The 27,695-nt window shown below is 33.6% G+C and overlaps 3 protein-coding genes across 3 annotated transcripts in view; 1 reads left to right on the top strand and 2 right to left on the bottom strand.

The window, feature by feature from the left end:
- Dop2R (dopamine D2-like receptor) overlaps window positions 1-27,695 on the bottom strand; it is a 280,079-nt gene that overhangs the window by 20,021 nt on the left and 232,363 nt on the right. The gene's annotated exons all lie outside the window — the stretch shown is intronic.
- LOC142977040 (alpha-tocopherol transfer protein-like) lies at window positions 95-1,140 on the top strand. The gene has a single exon (XM_076120717.1). The coding sequence runs from the start codon at window positions 140-142 to the stop codon at window positions 1,040-1,042; it is 903 nt and encodes a 300-aa protein (XP_075976832.1). The 5' UTR covers window positions 95-139; the 3' UTR covers window positions 1,043-1,140.
- Window positions 9,247-27,516, bottom strand: fs(1)Ya (female sterile (1) Young arrest). The gene is made up of 6 exons (XM_076121143.1): window positions 27,358-27,516; window positions 18,547-19,228; window positions 17,787-17,983; window positions 16,582-16,774; window positions 14,274-14,846; window positions 9,247-10,420 (listed from the first exon to the last, which is right to left on the bottom strand). The coding sequence occupies exons 1-6, from the start codon at window positions 27,373-27,375 to the stop codon at window positions 10,161-10,163; spliced, it is 1,923 nt and encodes a 640-aa protein (XP_075977258.1). The 5' UTR covers window positions 27,376-27,516; the 3' UTR covers window positions 9,247-10,160.

Genomic DNA, 27,695 nt, shown 5'->3' on the forward strand with positions numbered 1-27,695 from the left:
CACTCATTAACCAAATATGGACCGGTAATTTATTTATCAACGGGTTGAGTAAAACAAGTCAAGTTTCGTATTTCGCAGCAGTTGATAATTTACATCGATTGCGAACGGTTGTGTGCAAAAACGATAAAAATAAGTAAACATGCCGTGCGACTTACAATTCAATTATGACGAGACAACGGCTGCTATGGACAAGTTTTCTCAAAACGATATCGACGAATTACGACAGTGGATTCAGAAACTGGATAAATCTAAATGTGTGCCAAAAGACTTAACGGATAAACAAATTGTGATATTCTACAACGCGTGCTACAGTCACTTGGAAAAGACAAAAGTTTGTATCGAAAGGTACTACAGCATCAGAAGAAATGCTCCAGAATTATTCGACCACCGAGTGCTGAATTCAGAAGATATGAAACAAGCTGCTAAAACTCTTGAGATGTTTCCTTTACCAGGGAAGACGAGCGATGGCTATGAGATCTTGTTCCACCGTCTTCATGATACAGACCCTTCAAAATTCTGCCTCGAAGCTGCCAGCAAATACCTGTTTATGCTTGTCGATCTTTGTTTAACGAAACAAGGACCAAAACCAGGATTTGTGTTTCTTTTCGACATGCGTGGAGTCAAATTCGGACACATCACACGCTTAAGCCTGACAACTCTTCGGAAATTCTTCCAATATGTCCAAGAAGCTACTCCGCTACGCATGCGGGCTATCCACGTGCTAAACACTGACTCAATTTTAGACAAATTACTGATGCTGATCAAACCATTCATGGATAAGCAGTTTTACGACATGATTAAGTTTTACAACAAAAATGATGACTTGGAAAAGTTATACGAGATCATTCCTAAGACATCCCTGCCTTCGGATTACGGCGGTGTGTTGCCTGATACCCAGGTTCTTCATAAGGAGTGTTTTGGACAGCTTCAACTCTTGGAGCCGTACTTCAAGGCTGAGGAGGAGCAGAGAACTGCAGCATTACCAGATAAAAAGAATGAGAATACTTTGGAAGGGACCTTCAAGAAGCTGGACATTGACTAGTGAAGTTTTTTCATAATTTTAGTTTAAGGAATTTTACTATTTAATATTATATGGGAATGCGAACGCGCAATATGTCAGGCAAGGTATAATGTATATGTTCCCGTAAAATATTAGATGACAAATATGCAACGCGAAAGTTTAAAAGTAAAAAACTTTGTCTTAGTGCTAATTAAACCGCCCACTTCTGTCCCACTGTTGGGTAAAGGTCTCCTCCAATAATGAAGGTTGGCCTTGAGTGTTAACTTTTAATCCTTTTGTGTTTTTTATTTGTTATAAATAGTTAATGTGATATTTTCTCATACAAGTAGTAATTATAAATATAATTAATTTATCATAGTTTTTATTATTAACCTTAATCATTACCTAAACAATACATCGTTGCGGAGTTAATTAATTGTCGCGACGTGATGAAGGAAGTAAAGGTTTAATTTTGTTTCTAGAATATTTAAAAATAAAATACTACATTTTGTATGCACTACAAATGTCAAGGATTTTTAGTTTACAATTGTAGTATATGTGTCGAATGTCAAGTAGATTTAAATTCAATTTACCGGATCAAAGCATTAATGTCTTTGTTTTTTTTAAGATCAGAAAGACTTACCTACTATCTGTATTTAATAATATGCGCAGAAAACGAGTATAATGTTAACTTATTTTTAATTATAACTGGAAAATGTTTAGCAAATTAAACACGTCCGTGGCGCAGTAGTTGTTAGAGTGTTGCCATGCCAATAAAGATGCACCGTGGCTCGTGGGTTTGATTCACATATCGATCAGATATGGTGAAATTGTCATCTCAGGTTCATTTATCATTCATCTTATAGTTAGTGGTCATCCTAGTGTCAAAGTTGATCAATCCAATCGAAAGACTATGTACCTTACTTAAAAAACAGCTGTTATCCTAATTGACAACAATCCGAACAGATTTTTAACGTACTCTTCGAAGCACGGAGACGCTCGGTTTGGACACCACAATGTGGCGACCCATCCAAAAAATGTCCGCGTTCAGGTTCCTTAACCAACTGATTTTCATGGTATAGGTCAAGAAATTAGCAGCAATAAAAAATATTGTTACATTTCTGCCTACACTACAAGTGTAACTTGCGTGAAAATAAATGAATGAAAGACTTTCAGTGATTTTCATGTAATAAATTATCTATAGTTTTGGAACAAAACCTATCGTTATATTATTATCTACTATCAATTAATTACAATGTATCTGATTGATTAAGCATTTCGTAATAAGATTATCGTCTCAGAGGATTATTGTTGCGATAGTAATTGATAATGTATCTATATAAATAAATGATTGCTTTGTTAGAATTTTTCCTTGTATTTTTGGATTAAAAATTAAGATATTCCATCATTATCTTTTGAAACAAATTATTTTATGCTTTTAATTTTAGTTAGAGTTTTTTGACGGCAAATATTAATTCATTTACATTTTCGACGATTATAGAGAATAGTCGATTTTGGTAAAACGCTTTGATTTACGACGAGTACTCAATCGATTATAACTTACAGTTTTTGGGACTAACCGATTATAACAATATTTCAGTGAGCGATATACGTAAAATGGCTGTAGACTCACACAATCTCTGTTAAATAATTTAGTAAAGAGCCTTGTTAGCGAGTTTGTACCTCTAGATTTATGCAGTTAACACTAACCTATTTGTTACAGCGACTTTATTTCGAAAATAAACAAAATTCATAATTATAACCCAAATAAATCTTTCATACCAAGACCCTCCATCGGACACAAGTAAAACTACGGACTCAGCTAAATAAAGTTAAAAATTCGCTATTTTGTTAGTTGCATTTAGTTCTTACCAAGTAGAACGTAACAATTTATTGGTCGTTCCCATGATACGTCAGCTGGGACCCGGGCAGGATAACAGGGTAATTGACTTTTACTATTATAAATTAGTTTGTAACAGCACAAATGCTATTTATCTACTTTTTCCGTATCTTTGAGGATTATTCTTAAGACTAAAAACGCCTGGCAAAATGTAACAGCAATTTATGTTTAGTTGTTTTTTGTAAAATTTTCGAAATACAATATTAATGACGATAATTTTAGGTATGTCATGTCAGAACCCCAATACTGATTTACAATAATTTTAGGCTACTAAATAGTCTTGTTGATGAACCAAGCAATAATAAAATCGAAAATTATACTTAGTTCAGAATCATAATATTACCACTAAGTTTAAGAAGGTTATTAGGCGAACATAGCTTTTAGCTTATTAAAATGATTCCTAAAACGAGTAATTGCTATGTATAAAAGTTAATAAAAACTATTAAACTTCTTTTTTTTATAAAATTTGCGATGAAGACTGTCGCTGATCCCGATACCAAACATAGACAAGAATTTTTTATGTAAAAAAGAGTGCCGAGCCAAAAGCATAAGCTATTTTGGCCACATGTCTTAAACCTTGTTTTCAAAGTTATTTTTATTTTAGTAAATTTGTGTTTACAGCTAGTTCCACCACTATAAAAACATTCAAGCCAGATATAAACCCTCCCTCAACCTCACCTAGAAACCATAACGCTTGAAAACCACCTTGAAATTCTTCAAAAACAAGCGCGCCCTAAGTAACAGTGTAGTACATCAATGGATACGTTTACTTAGGACCTGTGTGTATAATATTTATAACAAGTTGTGTATGGCGAGATCAGATGACCCGTACGTCAGGTCAAAGAGAACCTTTGATATTATGTGTAGGTGTTGTAGTCAAATTGTTACTAGGTTATACTTGCTATTATTCTAAATTATACGAGGATTAAAGCGAACATGCAGCAAAAAGTGCAGCTTACACATTTCCTACATTAGAAATGGTAACTATAATAGTTAAAATTTCCGTCTGCTATAATGTATAAAAAAATAGGTACTGATTGTAAGTTGTGATATTAAGCAACATCACCAAAGTAAGTCAAGCCGATAAAATAGAAAATTAATTTCGATTTGAGATAAAATTTACTTAAATCTCCCCGTTATTTCGGTCACACGTATTACTAATTTAGCACAAAGGTTTAATAAAAGAAAAGTAGTATATTATGCTTGAGAGATCTTCAAGTATCTTCACGATAAAACTCATCTCAATCGATTTAACCATGTAAGAAAAACTTTTGAAAATACATTGTCAAATCATCATCATATGGGTTAAGATCATAAAAACATAAAAACATTACCCCACTCAATTTAATAGTCCTCAAGTTTCCTTTTTACTTGACTTCAACTTCGGTGAATCCATCCAGAATCAGCCAGTTTATACGCTTGACCGTCATTGTCACCCCATAGAGAGATAGGGTGAGATTTGGTCCACGGTTTGCGGATTATCACTTCAAATTGTCAGCTTTAGATAAAAGCCTCTTTTCCTGGTTCGTCTCAGAATCTTACCGATGGAGTGTTCACTTTCTTTTTACCAAAATTATTTTATGGATTGGTGACCTAATTTTAAATCGTAAGAAAAATATTTAACATAATATGAGTAGTATTACAGATTAACTACTTAGCAGAGACCTGCGCGATTTCTAGAATAATGTAGATCATTCTGTGTAGTTCTCAAAATAAAGAAACTACAACAGGAAATCAGGTTTTGTTTAATTCGCACGAACTTTATCGTGACAAACACAAAACAACAAATAAGATTTAACTTAATCGTAACGTGTCGCCGTTCTGAAGTTGCGTGCGTCAATACATTTTGTTTATTTATTTTGAATACTAATTGTAATAAATCTATATTGAACACTACATATTATTATACAAAATACTTAAAATATAGTTGGCACGATTTACGGCTTTGTCACACTGGACAATCTCTTTCAGTCAAACAACTGTTTGATCAAAAAAATTTTTTTATAATTTTCTACTACTTTACCAAAAAAGTAACTACTTTTACTTTAAAGTAACTACTTTTACTTGTATTCATACATACATACATAAAATCAGGCCTTCTTTCTAGGGGTGGGCAGACAACAGAGAATGTCACTCGGTGCGATCCTTACCAACTTTCTTTGCTTCATTCACATCTATACTTACACATTCATACACATCTTCACATGTCATACAGGACCGCCAGTTACGAATACTATGCATGTGACCTTTTTGTAAGACATCAGCGATATGATCTGTGTATGTCTTTCGAGGGACAAGGGGCGTCACCATTTCCGTCCGTATAGTATTGTTTTTTCATTAATTTTCTCTTCATTTTATCATCTCTCTACATGACGAAACAATCTAAACATACGTTTCTCAATCCTTGTCACTACATCTTTCAAACTACAATGATTCCTGTTCAGTCACACATTAATTTAGTTCCACTGACTTCATATTATCTCACAATATTCTGCCTACATTCAAGAACTACATAGTAGGCATTACATTTTCAACACACTCAAGTAAAGTGTACTCTGAGAATTAATTAAATTAAGTGATATAGAATTATATTTACTTGTACAAATTGCTTGATCTAATCTAGTAAATTTGTTTATGCAAATCTAGGAGTTATTGGTTTAAAACTTAATCAAAGTACATTTAATATTTGAGAAAATATTTATGTAGTAATAGAATATAGTGGGATTTATTGCTTACTTTTTATTTTTTTACTAAAATTTTATTGCCTCGTAAAGTATAGTTAGGTTTTATTTTTTTAAATGACACCACTGGGTATAATATTCCAACATAATTGGTGAGAAGCAAAGCCTATCTAAATAAAAATATAAAATTTTATACGCGAAACAATTTAAATCGAGATAATAATCCAAAAGAAAAGTCATAGTAGTTAATACAATTTCTATCGTCGCCATTACTTTTTAAAACGCAACAAGACAACGTCTTATCTTTTTATTTGCTAAAACAAAGAACGTTAAAAATTAGTTTCCTACTGAATCGCACTTTATCGCTCCCCGATGCGATCGTAAGCCAACTTTGAATACGAAACACGACTTTTATTCAACCTTAAAAAATCGCGAAGAAAACCCACTAACTCAGAAATCCCGACCACAGCTATATCACTTAAGATTTTTTCATATTCAACTGCCGTTATTCCCAAAGGCACGGCAAAGTTCTCTCGAACTTAGTTCAAGCGAGAATACACTTTAACTCGTCCGCTTAAAGTTGAATAGAAGTGTTTGAGTAAGTTTGTTGAAGTTTTCCCAGTGTGACAGCCAATCGTGGTGAAGTAGAAACGCTCTATGGCCGCTTCTATTACAAGAGGGCTATCCTTTTTAATACAGCCGACGCTTTTTACCCTTTGAATTTGAAATAATACAGTCACGTGTTAGCACGTGATCGGAATTTTGGCCAGGGTTGCCACTTGACGGATAATTGAAGTAGTTGAGGTTATATTTGACACGGTCCACTGTTCAGGTGTGGCCAATTTGAAGGTTACTTGAACAGGGAAAGGTTAAACGACTTTTGATTTTATTAAGGCTTTTGTTTTATAGTTGAGACACGGTTACAGAGTTTCAGCAACTAAGCTTTTGGAATCATTCATGTTCAGAGAGATTCAAACCACCATTCAATTACGAATTTATTAATGAGAGTAGTAAAAGTCATAAGATTAAAAAGTCGTACAGAAATAAATCTGCTATCTCAAGTTATGTTATGTTAGAATGACGCAATATTATATTAAATTACTGTTTGAAACACCTTAATAATATTATTATCTCTACAAATTGAAACCAAACGAAACTACACTACGCGCAAAAAGGAAAAACAATACATACGAATCCAACTTTCGAAATAAAAGTAATCATAAAAATCTCTAAAATTACTTTTAATTAAATAAAACGAAGCACTTAATCCGCAAGCCCTATGCTCAGACCCCGATATACAGGGGGCACTCGTGACATTTTGTGAAATAAAGTTTATCGTGTAATATGATCGAAGTGGGGCCTCCACGTAAATCGCGCTCTTTGGACAAGGCACGCATTTTTAGTGCCTGTTTGATACTTCGCGGAAATATTTCTGTGTGAGCCGTGTTGTGTGAATATTCGTTTTTGATGTAGTGCAATCTGTATACTGTAGCGTATTTTCTACATATACAACAATATTTTACTAGCTTTTTACTAGGTTTCGATACTTGACACTCCAATTGGACTGACGAGTGATTTGGTCATGTTTAGAAAACTCAATACAAGGAATTATAAAAGAAAAAAATAATATTATGTTTAAAACCCGTTTAGCAACTCTGTATTTTGTGTACAAGCCACGATAGTTTGAAATCTTTAAGGTTTCTGGAAAATTACTTTAGTAATATAGATGCAGTGCAATAATAATTAATTGGCTGCAAAACAAACCGTAGAATTTGTAAAGAGTAGCCTGCAAAAACAACCGGTTTTTACAACTTATTCTTTTCAAGTCTGTAATAACATGTCTTGTGAAAAACTGACAAACAGACTTTTTTTGCACAGCTAATATTGAAGTAGTTTTACAAAAAAGAAACTAATATTACAGCGTAGTTTCGTGGCAAATAACGTGAGTAATAAAATATGAAATAATTAAATTTGATGAAAATACTTATTATCTCGGATATTTAAGTTTTAGTATCTTATTACTATTGTCACTCAGACAGATTAAAAGCAACAAACTACTGATTAAATATTTTCGAGTTTTAAAAATGTTCTCGACACTTGAGTAGATTCATTAAAATTAATTGTTTTATTTTTGGTCTGTCTTTAAACAAAACCTAAAAATTTTGACGATCAAGCAAAAAACTAATCGACTTATTTATTAATCTGAATTTATTTTTAATTCACGTACTCAATGCTACAATTAAAATTGAACTCATAAGAGGTACAAAACATATTTTCCCAATTTCAGGAACATGCAAAAAGAAATAAGGTGGACATACTAACAAAATAGACGTTTTATTCTGTCACACATTCTAGTCTTCAATGTTTATTTAAAAAGAAATACATCAAAGGTCTATCAACTGTTTGGATCGTAAAAGTAAACTCTTAACAAAAAGGTTTTGTAACCTGTTTTATAGAGATCACACTATGTACTAGGTCTTCAATATGTAAGGTGTTTTAAATTTAGACGTGCTGGTTTTATTATCAACCCTGTTCTAAAGGATTCTTAAGATATCTTGTAAGGTTATCGGGAATACAAGATGCTTGCCAAAAGGTAGCATTTTAAATCATGTTTATTGTGAAGATAAACTATATTAGGTCTATCGTTTACTCAGGATAGGTTTTTGAAAACGGATTGAGAGTGATTATCTAAATTCCTGAAAACAATAAATTGTGAAATATTTGTGGCATGACAATGGTTCAAATCATCAGCTCAAAAAAATATTAAGAGATTATCCTGAATGGCAAAACAAGTTGTGCTAACTTTTAAATTGTTTTACCTAGAAGGGACTAATTAGAACTAAAACAATAAACAAAAATATTTATCGGTATTAAACTTGACATTGATATTTGGAACATATTATGTACTAACAAAGCTACGCTTGACAAACTACTTATATAGTTATATCCTACCCTTACACCATAAGACAAGACAGTAAATCGAGTCTAACCCTTCAACTGCCACTCGGTTACTCGGTACGCTTAAGTCCAGTACAGTGTTATTCGGACCACGTTCGCGTTGGGTTGCGGATATTACGAGGTCATTTATACCCGTGGTGTTACTGCAAGGGTTATTGACTTATCTTGTTCGTTTGAGCGATTTAGTTTTTTGAAGGATTTGGGTAATTGTGAGTGGGATCTGTTAAAAAAATTCAAAGATTGCTCGGAGCTAGGAAGCTTGAGGTCGTAGACCTCCGGCCTCGGAGAGCTAAGCCGTCGGTCTTGCACCTGACCTCTCTGATCGTGCCGGTTTAGGCGTCACACCGAGCTATGAGAGTAGAGTTCCTGGGTATTATGCACATACTTGGCCACTATAAACAAAGTCCTGCACAGTTGACTGGTTTCAATGAAACTGTTCGCCGTAGCCGAAGTCGGCCACGACGACGAAAAAATATGGACAGCTCAAAAGCACTTTGTCCGACTTGGATATCGAACTTGGGGCCTCTTCATGATATGAATAATAATTATATATACTCGTGCTCAGACCACCATTCAGTTAAATGTATACGATATAGCTTTTGGCTGAAAATTAGTCGTCATCTGAAAAAAAAACAATTTAGACCCTGAAAAGTTAAAACACATAAATTTATTTCATGCTTATTAATAAAAAGTAATAAAACACTAAAAAGAATTCAAATTCCATATATTCAACAATAATCACTTTAAATTAATTTAAAAGCTCAGTATTCTGCAATATAAAAATAAATTAATTCAAGGGTCCTACTGAAAGTATTAAATTGAAAGTACTTCCGAATAAATTAACTTTTAGAAATATATTTCCGCATTTTTGGAGACTCAATTAGAAGGCGAAGGAGTTTGCATAAATTCTTCACGTTTTTACTTACGCTTCATTTAAATAGTTTTGTAAGAAGTATTGAAATTCTACTAACTTAGGCGTTGTGGGCTAGTTTCATAGTTTGAGTATAGTGCAAGATAACCTATCTACTAGATAATGTGATAGCAAATATATAAAGCTCTGATAAGCTATTTGCTACTTAAACCAGAAGAGGTGGAATCAAGTTGTAGTGCTGTCGTAGAGAATCAGGTTAATTAGACAAATCCTGGGTCATATTTGATCGTAGATATTTGTTTATCTTTTTCACATAGAGCATTCAAAATCAATATATCTTGTAATACAACATGTAAGTTCTACTTTTACTTGTAAGATAAAATATTAAAAGTTGTCGCGATAATCATGATCTTTATTTAATTTGTTTCAATGTTGCGTCACAAAAAAATAATTTGAATAGCCACACGTGAGATAAATCCATTTTTGTATGACAAGCAAGTTCTTAAAACCATGCGTTTATTAGTACTACTAGATACTAGTCTATTAATATAATCTGAATCTGACTATTAGGACAATATTATAGCTATACGTATTGCCATGAGCTAGAAGTAAAAGAACCCACTACATGGAATTAAAACTCAGCAGCCACAACAGTTTTTTCACGATTATAACATCGGCTCAACATAATTGTCGTTAGCTGTACAATACTGTACATGCCCAAATATTTTCACGTAAAATCATTATTTTTCTTCAAAAACTCAAATTCATAGCCTCATCCTGGTTCATGCTCAGCTCATTGATCAGCGACTTCTGTTCCGCAGACATCGTACTCCTCAGACTGGAGACACAGGTCTTGCTCCTCCTTAAAGGTGGTCTACCACGGATCCTTCCTTCGTACTTATGTCTCTTGTGGTTCAAAGGACTCTCGGTGTCGGACATCTCGTCGCATTTGCGTTTGGAAGACGATGACGTAGAGTCGAAGGAGAATGAACGGTGAGGTGTGGTTGATGCTGGAAATGTAAAAAAAGATTAAAGATTTGCAAATGTACTTTTAAGTTATATAGACTTGTTGATTTGTTTTATTCTTTTTTTGAGACGGAATTAATGTTCATAATACTTGTAATATTGGCATTAAATTTTTTATTAAATCAGAAAGATTTAATAAAAAATTTAATGCCAATATCATACTTAAATTATTAACTTATTTGTCTTTTACGTCAAAGCAGAAAAATATATTTAGAAAAAAAATTGGGAAAGAGGGCAATATTTGGGAAGTGCGGATTACAAACTCAGATATAAGTGGTAGCAAAAATATTTATTGTTCTATAAAAATGTTTTGTTGCAAATAATCCAAAATATTCCGAGATTAAAAATTTATCTCGTTGCTTTGTTTAGCTACAGCAAAGTTTGAAGAACTTATTAACATAGCACAAACTAATAAGATTCAGTGAACAATGACTAACGAGCAGTTAAAACAATGTTTTAATAAAAAATCCCTTTAAAGATCTGTGCAATAAAAGAACATCTCTGACGCCACGCAACAAAAGCATAAGACTGGAAAGTAATAAATTGTAAAAGAAAAAAAATGGCTGAAGTGTGAGTCGGACTCAAGTACCAAGGGTTCCATTTGATTCGTTCCGTATATAATATTAAATGTAGGGCAACCTTAGCTTCACCGTTCGATCCTTTGACATGGTTATTACGACTGAAATTAGTATCTAATCTGGACATGTTTCTGCAAGAATGCTTAGAGGCAGCCAGTGGCTTAGAGGTCTGGCGTTTACCCAGCAGTGGGAAATTGGCAAAGACAAAATAAAAAAAATGGTAAGTTATCTAATTTCTTACAAAACATAACAATTATCGATTCAAGGAAAAATACTCTATTGGTTTTTAACCCTTCGTAAAATTGCAGTCCTAACAGACTACAGTAAAGTGATCACAGGGGTTAATATTTCGCATTTCTTGTGCAGTACCCTAAAAAAAGATTTGCAAAAACGCGGTGCCTCGGAAAATGATTGAAGCGAGCCTTCTCATGAATAGAAAAATGCAATATTGTCAGACACTTGACACGAAACGGCATTACGGGCCGCTGCAAAATTTACAATTTGAATTCTATTCACGCAGGCCTTTGCATACTGGATACGTTTAGAGTTTAGACAGTGAATCGAGTTAGTTGGTTACACTTCTTTATTTTATGGGAATGAGTGACACTACTTCTAGACGTTTTACCTCCTTGTTTACTATCTTAGAATTTTTCGTTTTATTTCAGTTTTATGTGGTTTAGGAATCATAAGACCAAGCTATTTGAACTCTTTCACTTACGTTGTCTCGCATGTATGATACTGATTTTTTGATGGTTTCTAATAATAGTTTTGAACCGATTTCCAAAGTAGGAGGTTCTCAATTTGACCATACTATTTTAAGTTTGATACATTACGAAAATGCATAGAATTTTATTTTATTTAAGATACAATAATTTAAGAATAAAGTCGACCAAAATAAAGAAGTCTTTAAATAAAATCATAAACTTGTATTGAGGTTCGTAAAGTTTAGCCACCAACTTTCTGGCTATCGTTCAGATGGTCATAAAGGTGCTACGAAAAACTTGTCAAGTGCCTTCATAAGTTCCAATTGTAAAGTTTTTAAGGGGCGAGGGAGCTTAGCGTAATTAATTATAATTTTATGGAACGTTAACTTTTTCCTCATGTCTAAGGGGGAATTAATTTGTAGGGACTCGTAGCGTGTAAGCTACGCCGTAGCTTGTCTACGGAACATTGGGCTTCGGTCGGCATTTTGTTAAGTCTTTCCTGGTGTTGTACTTGTATTTAGTTGGTACTTTTTTTTGCGTTCGCTAATAATAAGTGGTATTTTTGGTAAGAATATCATTTATTTCAATTTATTTTAATGACTTACATAGTTATGTGGCTATTTCGGTCTTAAGTATACTATTTTAAGCTTTTGCTAATTTATAAGGAGTCATTTTGGTATAATTTACAATTTGGTATACGTGTCTCAAATTTTGCTTAGCTTCTGGTCATAAATAATCTCAGAAAGTAATATTAATTGCTATGGCCCTAACAGAAAATATACGGAATAATATAAACCTACTATATTTAATTCGAATCGCTTTAAAAAAATGCAAACTCATGAAAATTAAAGGATATTCAAGATCCAAGTAATCCGGAACAGAGATGTCATGCTGACGTTTCTATTTCCTCTGAAAAGACAGAGACAGCATCTACTTATTTACGCAATCTACTGGAGAATATTGAAACGGACTATAAATCATGAAATGGTAAAGACATTTGCGCCTGTAGGAATGATTTCGGCTATCAACGTTTTGCAATAAATTATGATTGTTACTTTTTTGTTTTAGTTGATCCAATAATAGATAGGTTTTGTTTTATTCTTTTAGGTTAAACAAGACACACAAATTTTGAATATGTTTCAGCATAGGCACTGGCATAAATTGAAAGCAAAATAGCAGAAACCATTTAGATAAAAATTGGCAAGGTGATAATTTATAATAATATCTCTGAAAAAGACATACGACTTTCAGCTAAACACAAAATCGGTGCCGCCGACATAAACTTGTTTTCTATGAATTTTCCAGAACAAATAAAGATAGGAGTTTTTTTAAATTTAATTGTCGATATTCCTATCCGATTACATCAAAACAAAACATTTTCCGAAAAGCTACTAACATTCATATAATTTTCTTTATCACTATACCAATAACATAAAACGCTTAAAAATTTTTCAGCAAATTCAAAAACTTCACACCCACTATGCCTCATAAGCAGAAAACTCAACCCTTAAAAAAGCCACGTATACAAGACATGCACAAACGAAATTCACGCCTATCACTATCAAAATAAGGTATATTTTCCAACAAAGAGTTTAGCTAAGAAGTTTTGATCGTATTACATAATGAGGCTGTCAATATTTGGTCGCTATGTTTACCCTTCGGTGCGGTGCGAGTTAATGCGTTCAATTTTACGTAATTATAACAAAGTTGTTGATGTAATAGAAAATTGTTATTGGAATATTGGTTGTGCGTTTATGGGAGTTTTGTGATTATATTAGTAAAAGTGGTTATAAGGAATTAAAATATTGGATTAGTGATTGCTTTTTTAATCTTCTTCTTGACGTATGGTTAGTGGTCAACCTATTGTCAAAGTTGTTCAAGCCGCCCGAGGGTCGTTGATGTGGCTTATTTAGTAATAGATTACAATGAAATTTAATTTAATAATACTCGTGATAATACCCGTGATACCACTCGTGTTGCTTTTTGGTGCTGAAAGTGTTTTTATCGTTTTCTAAAACATAATAATATCATCAAGCAAATTTTTCATTTTCTCCCTGATGTTTTGTCGCGAAAGAAAGATAAACAATTATACGTATTTTCACTTAATATTTTGTTGATATGTCATAATTTTTAATCAACTATACTTATTATGTCAAATAAAACCTGAAAATACGCCTAATAGAAATAAAAACAGCTAAACTAGTTTTTAGAATTTTAACTAATGTTTCATGAACCAAAGCTTGATGTACCGTTGTTTTAGGCGTGTGAAGAGGTTTTAATCCAAACAAAAAACACAATTGAAATGGCTTTCACGAATTGAGGACGAATTGGCAATTGGGGAGCACGGCTTATCCGTTTATAACAATTGCCCGAAAAAGGGTCCGTGATCGACCTCCATCAATTGACTTGTCAACCGTGAAGTTATTACTACACATCATAATAATAAATAGTGATACAGATTAATACACGACAAGAATTATAGGCAACAGAAACACACGGAAAATAAACAAGTTAAAGCCAGTACAAGGAAAGGGGATCCAATAAAACGTACTCACAGAAATTAGCGTCGTGTTCCCCCCAAAACACATTTCTCACGGCCCTCGCCACGCTCGACCAGATGTTCTCCTTATTCGATTCCTGATTCCTTTCGATTACACTCGATTTCTCATCCAGTACCTCACATTCCTCCATTATTCTCTTCACGCAAACTTTCTTCTTCGTTATAACAAATTTGAACTGTATTTCTGTTTCTTCTTCAGTGTTCATTAGGACAGAAGACAAGCAGTTCTGCAGCCCTCCCACAATGTTCGTCGTGAGTACTGATATAGCGGTCGTCTCGGGCGTATCAATACATGTTTTGAATAATTCATTCGATTCTTTTGTGTTTTCTGATTCGATTATTGGACTGTCGTCTTTAAAGTTTATGGCACGAGCGGGCATGTTTGAAGGTTCTCCTACTGGAGGGGTACTGTCCTGATTTATTGCGTTTTTGTCCCTCGTTGTGGGCGTCCTTGCCATGATAAGGCCTTGGTTTTCAAAGCGATTGATCAGTGCTTGGAAACGTGGGTTGTAGCAAAATCTAGGTTTTTGTGGACCAGGTGTTAGCATGCGTTTTGGTTTTCTGAACACTGAAAAAATTATAAAAAACATGTTTGTTAAACTTTAAAAAAGAAACAAAAGCACAATAATTGTTATAAGTTCCCAAAAGATAGTCATCGGTGACATAGATTCAGACGTAAAACATTAAATAAAAAATACTTTGCAGGTTCCAAAAATAAATCCATGTCGTTATATTGTATGTGAAATCAGATGTTACGGGAATTTTAATAGTATTGTAAGGAATTTTCGTCGCAAGGCCCTCGGTAAATTGATTAATGAACGCTTTGCGCCGGAGATATTAGATTAAACAAAAATTTCCTTCATTACTTTGTAATGGATATGACAAGAACATTTTATTATACGCTAAACGTCGTCCCCTATTCTGTCCGCGAAATGCAATTAAAATGTTTAATTTTAGATGAAAATTTACATATTACATTCGTTCTAATTTGGCAGCAACGTTTCGTTTGACGGTTAAAACTACATAATAATATGTAAAATATTCACATTGCCTTGAAATATTAATTGATAATTTGTTGTGATAATAGTTATCATCTACAATGTGCAAACACTGTAATTACAAGTATAACATCATACCGGAACTCGGTAATATGGTCACCCATCCACTGAACAACCTCGGCAAGCGTAGCTTAACCTCAGATATCCATCCGCGTGGCTGTTGGTGTTTAGCCACGAGCTAATTTACATCTATACACAACAAAATTACTAAAGTACCCAAACATTCCTCTGTATTTATCGCTATTTGTAAAGCTTCCTAAATAATGCTAAATAATAAAATAGCTCATTCAGATTTAATGCTTTTAATATAAGTTGATGAGAAAATTACGATGATATTAACTTCATAATTTAGCTGTGAGCCGGACGAAGTTGCGGTTAATATTTAATAGTTTCTAACATTAGGGGAGATATTAAATGAACGCAAATTTACGTGTTTACAATTTCAGGTACAGTTGAAAGCAAAATTATGTATACACTGTCACATTTTCAACACCACATTTTACGATAAAAATCGTATTATTTGCACTGTATATTAAATTCTAAATATAATCTTATGATTGTTTTCTAATATCGATACCAAAATTGATATTTTCACACAAAAAAGTATAATTGAACATGTGACATCGCTTACATGTTTATGCTCATGACTGTACTATGGTTTGGATTTTGATGAAACCTTTACGGTTCGATAATTGTGTGTTTGAGAGGCTCGTGTGGTTTCTAGTTACAATTAAGACCACCCTTATTGCTTCCCGTATGTGCCTTTAGGGATTTAATCAGACAGGCAGAAACTTGCTTTGTTTTGATATTGCTACACCTTCGATATTTACCAAACGGAATTAGTGAAGGTGGTAAACATCAGGTATGTTGTTCCCTTTATTTGTGTCTGGTAACTAAATGATTGTGTCTTCCTTCCCTAATGAAATGTACGGGCATGAGATTCTAGCTGATCCTGTTCATTGAACAAGGCGTCTTCAAATTGGAGGTGAAATAATTTCTAAAAACATTTATAAAATTCTTAGTTCATCAAAACAAAATTAAGCAATAAATATCTCTTTATAACTGTAATATAATGTTGTAATACTTAAATCTTTAGCCGTACTATTTTCTCGTTAATTACTTTTTCCTTGAAGATCACAGGTATTCTTTAGACTCTACCTACCCCTATGCGGTAAAGACGCGATTTCATGTATGTATATGTATGTATGAATGTAATCGTATGAAATATGTTAATAGTCTCCTTACCTCGCTTAGCCTTAGTCTGTTCAAACACAGTATCATCAGCGAACTTCACTCTCTTCTTCATAGAAACCTCATTAGAGTCCTGGAAGGTGACGTGTTTCTCCGAACTGTCCTGACTGCCGATACGGAGCTTACTACCAGTGGTTATGATACTCTTCAGTTTAGGAGGTACTGTGTCGTGCTCGGTCTTAGAAGGCTGAAAAATTTACAATATTATAATAATTACTTAAATATTTTTTTAATAGAATAATAGTTCGCCAAGGTAAGTTGATGACAGGCAGGCGGCTGGTTGTAAAGTTGTGACAACATGTTTTTGTGAAGGAAAATATACTGTATCGACCCCACTTGACGTGGGATAACGTTTAGAAAATTGTTTATCTAACAGTTAATCTAAAAATTAGTTAGTGCTTTTACAAAACATGAAAAGTAAATACTTAACAAAATAGGAACTGAAGATGATCCAAAATATCGATGTCATGAAAAAGTGAAAATAACAAACTGCAATCCGAGTGTTTTAACGACAGAAAGCAAGTGCTAAGAACAAATTTTACGTTATTTGGTATTACACTTGATCAAGACTGTAGTAATTGGTATTTACAGGGTCTAAACACTGCATCAACTCAACGGTAGCTGTTAGCAGGTAAGATAATTATATCTAATCAAACCACTTCACTTTTATTTATCTATCTTAAACACAGATAATACAGTTGTTATGTAGATGACCAGTAATTAGATAATTGAGTTTAAAAATAACTATCTACATTCAAGGAAAAATTGTCCTAAGTAGAGCCACTTAAACCTAATTTTATTTTTAATCAAACAAAAAAAACTCTTAATTAACCTTGGCACGAAACATCCCAATTAAACGATTTAGAAAAAAACAAATCACATAAGCCTGGTGTCTGAGTACATTTAACGGTAGTTTATCTATTCGATAGCGTTTTTTTTAATTGAGTTTAAACGCTATTGAATAGATAAACCGCCACAAAATGTATTCATTTCTTTAAGACAAATGTTGACACTTACAATACTTTTACAAGAACTGAATCTACTGCTAGCTCTGAAAGGGGGTAGAACCTTATGGAAAGAGAACAAAAAAGCTCATGGATACTATTTTCAATCGCCAAATGATTTAAACTATGTTTGATGAACTGCCAATAATCAGCAACGTAGACTAAACGTCAATTATATAATTTTGTTCAACATACCTCAATATTAATGCTCTGAGCAGGACTTTCAGTGTTCTCAATCTCTGAAAGGGGGGAGTCAGCGCCTTGATCAGGGAACAAAGGCCAGCCGATACCAGCAGGATGGGTGGGCGTACTTGTAGTCACTGCTTGAGCAAGTTTCATGAGATGAGGAAGGTGGGATGTAGGTGTTGTCATTTGCTTCTGCGGGTTTAATACTGAAAGAAAAACTGTATTTTTAAGACACTGCTTGTAGATAAGTACCGGGTAAAATATTCGACAAATAAAAGTGACTGACAGTGATCGGTTTTTTTAAAGACAACTGCCGTTCTAAGAATTTCTCTTGTGTCGCGGGGATTTTAACATTCAAACAATGTACACATTGTACAACCAGACCCGAAACATTGTTTTGTGGACCGCACAATCAATTATTACGTGTGGGAATCGAACCCACGACTTTAACGCACTGGTAGTGGCGTGGTGACCACCAAGTGTTAAATATCTACCTGATGAGCCATAAGCTAACCAAAACTTATATAGAAATGGTGAAACTGAGGGTTAATGACCTTTTAACCCCGAATAAAGACTGATAAGTAATTCTAGGAACATTATTTTTTGGTTATGAGTATCTACTTCCAAGAATCTCAAATCAGACTTGACACAGCCAACATTGATCGACAAATATTTTTGTTGGTAATATTTTTACCAAATATTGCTGTTAGATTGGATTTATGGAACGCAAGCAATGTACCATACTTTACTTAATACATTAAGAACTTACCTATATTAATATTGTCAGTTCTTGAAGGTGTAGTCTTGTTGATAGGAGACCCATCATAATTATCATCACCTATCGTTTCTTCGTACTCTTCAACGACCTTCTGTCTCATCAAACCCAACAGTTTCTTCGCGTGAGGAGTTGCGGCTCTTTGCCTTTTCAACTTTGGGGTCTTTGACACCAATTTTGGATGAGGAGTAGCAATACCAACTTTATCACCGTCTTCACTGTCACTAGATTCGTAATCTACTAAATGTTTCTTTCTAACTATTGGAGTAATAACAGCAGTTTTACTATTTTTATTAACAGATATAATCCCTTCAACATTCTCGCTCTCATTATTATTAATTTTATCATACAAAGAATCGAATTTTTCATCAACTTCTTTCAAAAGTGAACTACCTATTTCTGCGTCTTTGCCTACTAATTCTGATATACTCGTACACTTTTCTACGTTGGAGAAATCGTCCATGTTATTGAAGATTTTGTTGCACTTTTTACAAAGTAGTGGAGTATGTTCTTTTACTAGATGTTCGATAAAGTCTTGGTTAAGTTGTTCTGGTCTACAAAGGAAAGGAAAGCCTCGACAGATGGGACATTCGTATGTGAGGCCGTGAGTGTTTTGTTCGTGTCTACGACGACAGTCAGCACAGCAGTAGACTAATTGGCAGACAATGCAACGAGCCTGGAAACCGTAAGTGTAATAGTGTTAGTAAATTTATAGCCTATTGTAGTCTGAAATTGGCCACAAAAAGCACAAAATAGAGAACACTGGAAATCTTTGGAGGAGGCCTTCACCCGAGGAGGGGTTCCAGATTAATACACTTACTTATTTTAAGAATTTTAGGATAGACACAGAATTTTTTAAGAGTATTTTTATTATAAAGAGGTATTTAGTTTGTATTTTGTACAAATAGAACATTTGCTAACTTATTTTTGTTACAACTTTTTTCTGATAACATCAGTTCTAAAATATCTACCTCTACCTACAAAACTGTAATTATTTATATCTGCATGTATTTTTTCTATCTGGGAATAAAAAGGCTTTTTTATTTTTATTTTATTTATTATTGTAGTCTGAAATAGGCAACGCAATTGGTCCCACATAATTTGTGATATTTGATGAAGATTTCATAAACATCATTTACAGCTATTCATGAAAAAAAATGTCGTTTATAGGCTGTAGCGTTTACCAATTAGTATGTTAAAGTTATTGGCTTTGATAATGCATAAATGGGTAACCACTGATTTGAGATGAGCATCTCCTTGCTTTAGAGGACATTTCATTAAACATTTCTGTTCCATTCCTACATTGACGAAGCGAAGAAAATATTCCCTTTTAAAATAACGTACCTATTTTTTGTAATTTCATTAACCATCCTCGATTCCCGGGCAACGTTAAAATGAATATATCGCGCTTATCAAATTACGTTAAGTGGAAGCTCTTCTTAGGGTAATTTAATAAGCGTTGAGATTCACAATATATGTACAAGACAGTTTGAGAATAATTTAAGGAAAAGAACATACATTTTGATATTATTATTTGACTTTGATCTTGCTTCTGGAAGTAAAATACGTTGATTGACTGATGGAGAATATTCGCTTTATTTTTAGGTTTAAGATGTAGCTTAGTTAATGTTGTGAATAGGCTGTTACTCGTTTTATCGCAAGTATAATATACACCACCTTCACCTACACCAGTGACTTTGGTGTATGACTATACTTGTGGAAATATTAAAAGCTTTTGCCATAGTTTATTTTTTATTATACGGTACAGTGTAGTTGAAATAAATTAATAAGCTCCGGCTATTATTTTAGTAGCTCTAAAATGTGTAAATGTATCTTATTCTAATTTTAGCAACTGTAATACTTGAGTATATTAGAGTATACTGACATTCAACAATTAGTGCAAAATAAAGTACAAATGTCATCACCAAAACTAAAAAAGTATTAAATGTTTTATGATTTTATTACTTTTGCGCAACAAATCGTACAAACTTAATTATTAACTTCAATAAAACCGATCTGAAACACCTTCCAATAATTATAACGACATCATGTTTACCATAACGACATCATACATTACAATCACACTACATCCCAACTATCAAAGTTCTCAATCGCTTTCAGGTCACGGCAATTAACAGACACATCCCTGCAGCCTCTAATTACTGATAGGTGATAAGGAAATTGTAGCGGTAACGCAAATTGTACGACCCGATAAGGAGGGAATAGGGGAGAAATGGCTTGTGAGCAAACATACAAACATACAAGCATACATATTCACACCTGAATTGGCTAGAGGGTAGATGGATCAATATGTTTTACTCTTTTAGGGGATGTAAACCTTTACTGAGCAAATGAGGGTGGGAGAAAATAATGAGTAGGTAATCTTCGGAGTCTCTTCGTTACTACTCTTGTGTGCGTGATACATTGTGGATAGTTTAAAGATAATTTTATTTATATTTACTTTCAGAAAAAAATATTTACATCCATTCAGAATTCATGGAGGTATAAAAGAACTAAAAGTTATCGTTCGCTACGATTCCTGTTAGTACTTTTACTTCATTCATTATGATTTATTTTTGGATCTGCCTATAGTTAAAATGAAAGACGTCATGAAACCCGGTCATGGCTTCAAAAATATTTAACAATTGCCATTCTCTAAACATTTTCTTATAGAAGAAACATTCCTTTAAAGCATTAAAATAGGTGAGATTCAATAAAACGACCAGTGAAAATATTGTTTAAAATTACGAGTCGCGACAGATTTCCTGACCATTTCAAAACTTTACGATGTTCGACAGTGAACTGAACTGGTTTAAAATGTCACATAAAATTTTGACGCAGTCAGCATTCTTAAGGTTTAACTTGATTATTGCCTATTATTTAAAGAATTTATTATTTTTATGGTAGTGTAAAATAATAAAAGCAGAGTAAATTTAAATAAAAAACAAGAATTTCAATTCTTAGTGGGTCAGTCTGTTTGGTAACTTTTTGTTATTGTTTAAAATGTAGGTTGGAGGGTATAAAATGCGCCCACGTATCGCCGTTTATATTTGTGGTACAATAATAAAGAGAGTAGACCTTTTGTCATATTATATGTTACGAGAAATACTATTGAGAAATGGCGTTATTTGAGAATTAAACCCGGGACATCAAAGTTGACAGTCGCGCAAACTATATAAAGCAAATTCTTTGCTCGGTATGGATAAAACCTTATTTGACTCCTCATAATGTATGATTATGTAGTCTCTGAACGTAGATAGGTATTGTTCTTTTTATAGACTCACCTCAGCTCAAAAAAATGTCCCCAATAAAAAATACACTTCGTATCGACCTTTACACCTAGCCCCAAATTCAAATCTAATACAAACAGTATTACGAAACTAGTAGCTGGTGGAATGTCTGACAAAGTCACGACACTGTCGAGTTCCTGAAGGCTGTTCGAAGGCTTAGCAAAAAGGGAAAGCGTGTACCTGCGAACCGCATTACCGAATGTACATGTACAGTGCAGGACAGAAACTGTGGGCGAGGGAATAAAGTTTGTTTGTTCAATGACGTTGTTGTAAGTTTTTTGTTACAGTGCTTTTTTTTGTAACGTGCATAGTAGGATCATTGTTTATGATATTTATTTTGTCTCTATGACTTGGTGGAATTTAGGCATTGGGACAGTTAATTTTTTTTTTTTTTAAGATATTCGGAATACTTCTTCCAGGAGTTTTACTTGGTAAATGGTAGTAACCAATTGTCATGATACATATTTTTTAAAATTTATAAATACTTTTACTTATGGTACACCCAATCTTTTGGAGAAGTTGGCAAAACTTTCCTCGTTCGCTTTATTTGGCGAATATTTGGTAAGAGCTTGTCTTTCTCCTAAATATAAAAATATAATAGTGCCCTAAAATCAACAAAACCAACGAGCCTTAATAGTGACTAAGAGAAAAAGGTAGCACAACATTACGTATAATGACTTGAGAAGTTTGTTGCATTACAGAATTAAACCTGGTTTTTGTTAATGCATTAAACATACACCTGCACTCTGCGTGGAGTGCAGGGTTATATGGGAATTTCCCGCCAGAAGAGCTTGCATAATATAATTAAAATCCTATAACCATCAAAATAAGTAGTCTATTTAATAACTACACATTTGTCGCAGTAGTTAAAGTGGTCACCTCACCGCAATAACCATAGCAAGGCGGTTCGAATCCCACCAAGGACAAATCTTTGTGTGATGAGCACGAGTATTTGTTCTAAGTCTGGTTGTAAATTAATCTATATAAGTATATATTTAAAAGTATATAACTATGTTTATGAGTCATTTGGCTACCATAGTAAAAGCTCTGCTTAGTTTGGAATCAAATGACCGTGTGTGAGTAGTCCAACTATATTTATTTATTTTTATTCTGCTGTACCCACATTGTGCACTACAGTGTAAGAAGTAAGCCTCAAATGTTTTGACACGGCGTCACCCAGTGTCTCGGCGGGGATCAAATTGTTAATAACATCGAACACACTTACAGCTTGTTATATTATGTTCTACAGATGTACGAATGACAACTTCTCGTTATTTGTCTAGTTAGAGTGATGTTTTCTAAGAAATCTTGAGTATTTGCTACGTAATCTATAATATAAAAATGAATCGCAAAATGTGTTGGTAAGCGCATAACTCAACAACGCCTCGACCAATTTGGCCAAATCTTTTTTTAAAATGTTCGTTGAAGTTTAAGGATGGTTTTTACGGCGAGAAAAATTAGAATTATCGCTGGAAAAATCCTAAAAATAACCCTTTTCTTTTTCTCATACAAATGATTTGTAACTAAAACGTAGTCAATTTGAGCTTTATTGCTATGGTATAAAGTTCATATCAAAATTACATGCACTCACTGTTGTCTAAGCAATGTAGGTGTGTTCCTAAAGTCAAAGATCGTATCTGTCAAAACAATGTGCGTGTGTTCGTTGGAGCACAGAATACATAGTTGGAGGAGTTTAAATGTCGCGTTCCGAAACTCGCGTTTCTTTTGTATTAGTTTCGGCACGCGAGATAAAATGCATCAGTTTCCACGTCATTACATCAGTCAAACAAAAATCGCGTTACCAACAGTATTTTATTATTTTTAATATCCAAATTTTACGTATACAAAATAATTCGTACGGCTTAAAAGGATTTGACTTCAAGTCATATCAAATTAAAAAAAAAAAAGTTGTCTGTGACCTAACCTATTGAGTTTGCTTTTGTCAACTAATACACGAAACAAATTCGTATATCGTGGTGACATTCAAAGCAATATTACAGCACATGAAAATGAAAAAGAGAAAATGGACAAAGAGTGTATTTTACAGCACAGAACGCAGTACAAAGAGCTGCTCAGCCACCATCTACTACATTAACCAGTTTTAGTTCAGGAGATTTTTTTTAAATACGTAGGCAAAAAAACATTTACAAATCTTTTTGACAGGACGAAGTCTGTCGGGTCAGCTAGAAAATGGACAAAGAGTGTATTTTACAGCACAGAACGCAGTACAAAGAGCTGCTCAGCCACCATCTACTACATTAACCAGTTTTTTTGAGACATGCCAAAACGATGATTTCGCACAAACATTGCTATATTCTGAAATGCCAAAATATTATACCTGGAATCAAGGAGATTTATACGACGGAAACAAGGAAAACCAGTTCCAGGATATACAGATGTATATTCCACCGATGCGATTGGCCGGATTTATTCAGTACATCCAAGCAATGATGAATGTTTTTATTTACGACTGCTATTAGTCAATGTACGTGGCCCAACATCATTCCAACAGTTACGAACTGTTGATGGTGAATTGTGCGGATCCTACAGAGAAGCCTGTCAACGTTTGCAATTGCTTGAAAATGACGCTCATTGGGATCAAACTCTCAATGATGCTGTAATATCATCACACGCTCATCAAATACGAACATTGTTTTCTATAATCATATCTACATGCTTCCCATCAAACCCAATTGATTTGTGGATCAAGTACAAAGATTATATGTGTGATGATATTTTGTATCAAATACGGAATAGAATGGGAAATCCAAATATACAAATCAGTGAAGAAATTTACAATGAAGCACTGATTTCAATTGAGGACATGTGCTTGATAATGTCAAACAAACTATTAATTCAATTAGGCCTGACCGCGCCCAATCGTCCAATGCATGATGCTTTTAACCAAGAGTTGCATCGAGAAAAACTGTATGATCTCAACGCTTTGAAAGAATTAATTCAAACAAATCTTCCACTGTTAAATGAACAACAGAAGTATGTATTTGAAACTCTTATGAAAGTAACAAATAATGAAACTGGAGGGATTTACTTCTTAGATGCACCTGGTGGTACAGGAAAAACTTTTTTGATTTCATTAATATTAGCAACAATTCGCTCACAAAATAAAATTGCACTTGCACTCGCTTCGTCGGGAATCGCAGCAACTTTGCTTGAAGGTGGTCGAACAGCCCATTCAGCACTGAAATTGCCATTAAATATGCAAAGCAATGAAACTCCAACCTGCAACGATTCGAAGAACTCTGCAATGGCAAAGGTTTTGCAGCAATGTAAATTGATTGTTTGGGATGAATGCACGATGGCACATAAAAAATCTTTGGAGGCTTTAGACAGAACCTTAAAAGATCTACGGAGCAATAATAACCGATTTGGTGGTGCAATGATTTTATTAGCAGGAGATTTTCGTCAAACATTGCCAGTGATTCCACGATCAACGCCAGCTGATGAACTCAATGCATGTCTAAAGTCCTCCAATTTGTGGAAACATGTTAAAGTACTACATTTAAGCAAGAATATGCGCGTCGAGTTGCAAAATGACCAATCTGGAAACATATTCTCTAAACAACTCATTGACATTGGTAATGGCAAATTTCCTATAGACATGTTGACTGGCTGCATTAACTTTCCTCAAAGTTTTTGTCAGTTAACTCAATCAAAAGATGAACTTATTCAAAAGGTGTTTCCAGATGTTTCTCAAAATTACAGAAACTATGATTGGTTGAGCGAACGAGCTATACTGGCTGCAAAAAACATAGATGTAAATGAATTAAATTTCAAAATTCAAGAACAAATTACAGGCGAATTGAGGATATATAAATCAGTTGATTCGGCTACTAATCAAGATGATGTAGTCAACTATCCACCGGAATTTTTAAACTCGCTGGATTTGCCAGGATTGCCACCTCACAATCTTCAATTAAAGGTTGGATCGGTGGTTATAATGTTGCGAAATATCAACCAACCGCGTCTTTGCAACGGTACACGGTTAGCGATAAAAAAATTACTAAACAATGTGATAGAAGCAACTATACTCAAAGGAAAGTATGAAGGAGAAGATGTTCTCATACCGCGCATCCCAATGATTCCGACTGATGTGCCATTTGAGTTTAAACGACTACAGTTTCCAGTGCGGCTTGCTTTTGCTATGACTATAAACAAGTCCCAGGGGCAATCATTAAGTGTTTGTGGTATTAATCTAGAAAACCCATGTTTCTCACATGGTCAATTGTATGTTGCCTGTTCCCGTGTTGGAAAACCATCAGATTTGTTTATCTATGCGCCAGTTAATTAAACAAAAAACATTGTATACCACAAAGCACTACAATGATAATAATAATAATTATGATTCTCATGATTAACAATAAAGCGATTACTTACTTTTAAATCCTTATATATGTTGTATTTAATTATTTTTTATTCACAACGTCCTATCACCAGGGTGAAGGTTCTGTTCAGGAGATTTTTTTTAAATACGTAGGCAAAAAAACATTTACAAATCTTTTTGACAGGACGAAGTCTGTCGGGTCAGCTAGTTTAGTACATAAATTACAAACTAAATTACTATTTAATTGAACAATGTTTCTGGAGATCCTATCTTTTAAAACAAAGTATAAAATTTGTGTTTTTATAGTTGACGAAATCTATTTAATAAGTATCATTTAAATTGGTATTTTATACTTAAATTTATGTCTGAAATGGTTCATCCGATATTATCTATAGCTTAAAATCTCAGGAAAAATCTAAAGTTTAGCCTAGACATACATTAATACGAACATCAGTCAAAATTCATTCAGAATTTCCCTTCTACATAAGTCAGAATAAAGCCTCCATTACGTACATAGTTCCCAATACACTATGATGAATAACTAAACGGAACCGATATCGAATTGTTCCGGATGGGCACATTCTCATGGGAACACGGCCTACTGCATACATTGTTCCCTAGCAATTAAGATTAAAGCGATTTTTTCCAATCGAAGCCGGATTTTTTAAATCTACAGCTTTGTTTTTTATGGGTTATGAGTGATGAACGATCGGGAATTGTCGTATGAATATTTCGTACATTCGTAACATTACAATGCAAAAATCTTTCTGTTTGTAAAGAGACTGGATATTTCAAAATTCAATCACTAAGCCGCTAAAGTAAAAAAATTAACATTGCATTCGAGTACCTAAAGTTGCGCGAATAATCTATTTTACTTTGTAGATATTTATATAAAACGACTTATGAATAAACAGTTACAAGGACAGTTTGACAAAGAAGTGAGATTAGAAACCTACTTATTGTAACAGAAGTTCTTTAAGTACCGCTGTATTTAAGACAACAACACGTTTAACATATTTTTATAGCACGGAGATGCTCAACTCAAATACCCTACGATTAACCATTTACAGACTAATGCAGACTACACCAGAAAAACATATTAAAATCACACATTTTGAAATATCACAATTAACAAATAAGTACAAAATTTAAAACATTTAAAACATCACTTACCTCCACTGAAGCCTTCATTGCTATTCCATATTACAACTTAATGAACCGTAAAATTTATATTTCACACCAAAATAAATGTACACAAAATAACACAATTTAAATATTTTTCAAACATAAACTGTATCGTTCAAACGTTAATGATATTCACTGAATATTAATTCGTAATACCCACATTTTAAATATTTATTTTACGATTATAGTTTTAAGGTCTACCCTCCATTTTGTTTTGCGTTCGGATACACACACGATTGTAAATACACGGCGCGTTTTATAACGCCCGATTAAATTGTTTTAATATTTTCAGTAATGTGTTGAGATAAAAATATTTTATTTTATAT

This window comes from Anticarsia gemmatalis, chromosome 12 (genome assembly GCF_050436995.1).
Source record: "Anticarsia gemmatalis isolate Benzon Research Colony breed Stoneville strain chromosome 12, ilAntGemm2 primary, whole genome shotgun sequence".
Lineage (NCBI taxonomy): Eukaryota > Metazoa > Arthropoda > Insecta > Lepidoptera > Erebidae > Anticarsia > Anticarsia gemmatalis.

Coding starts and splice junctions, on each gene's coding strand:
- LOC142977040 (XM_076120717.1), top strand. CDS start 140: ATGCCGTGCGACTTACAATTCAATTATGACGAGACAACGGCTGCTATG.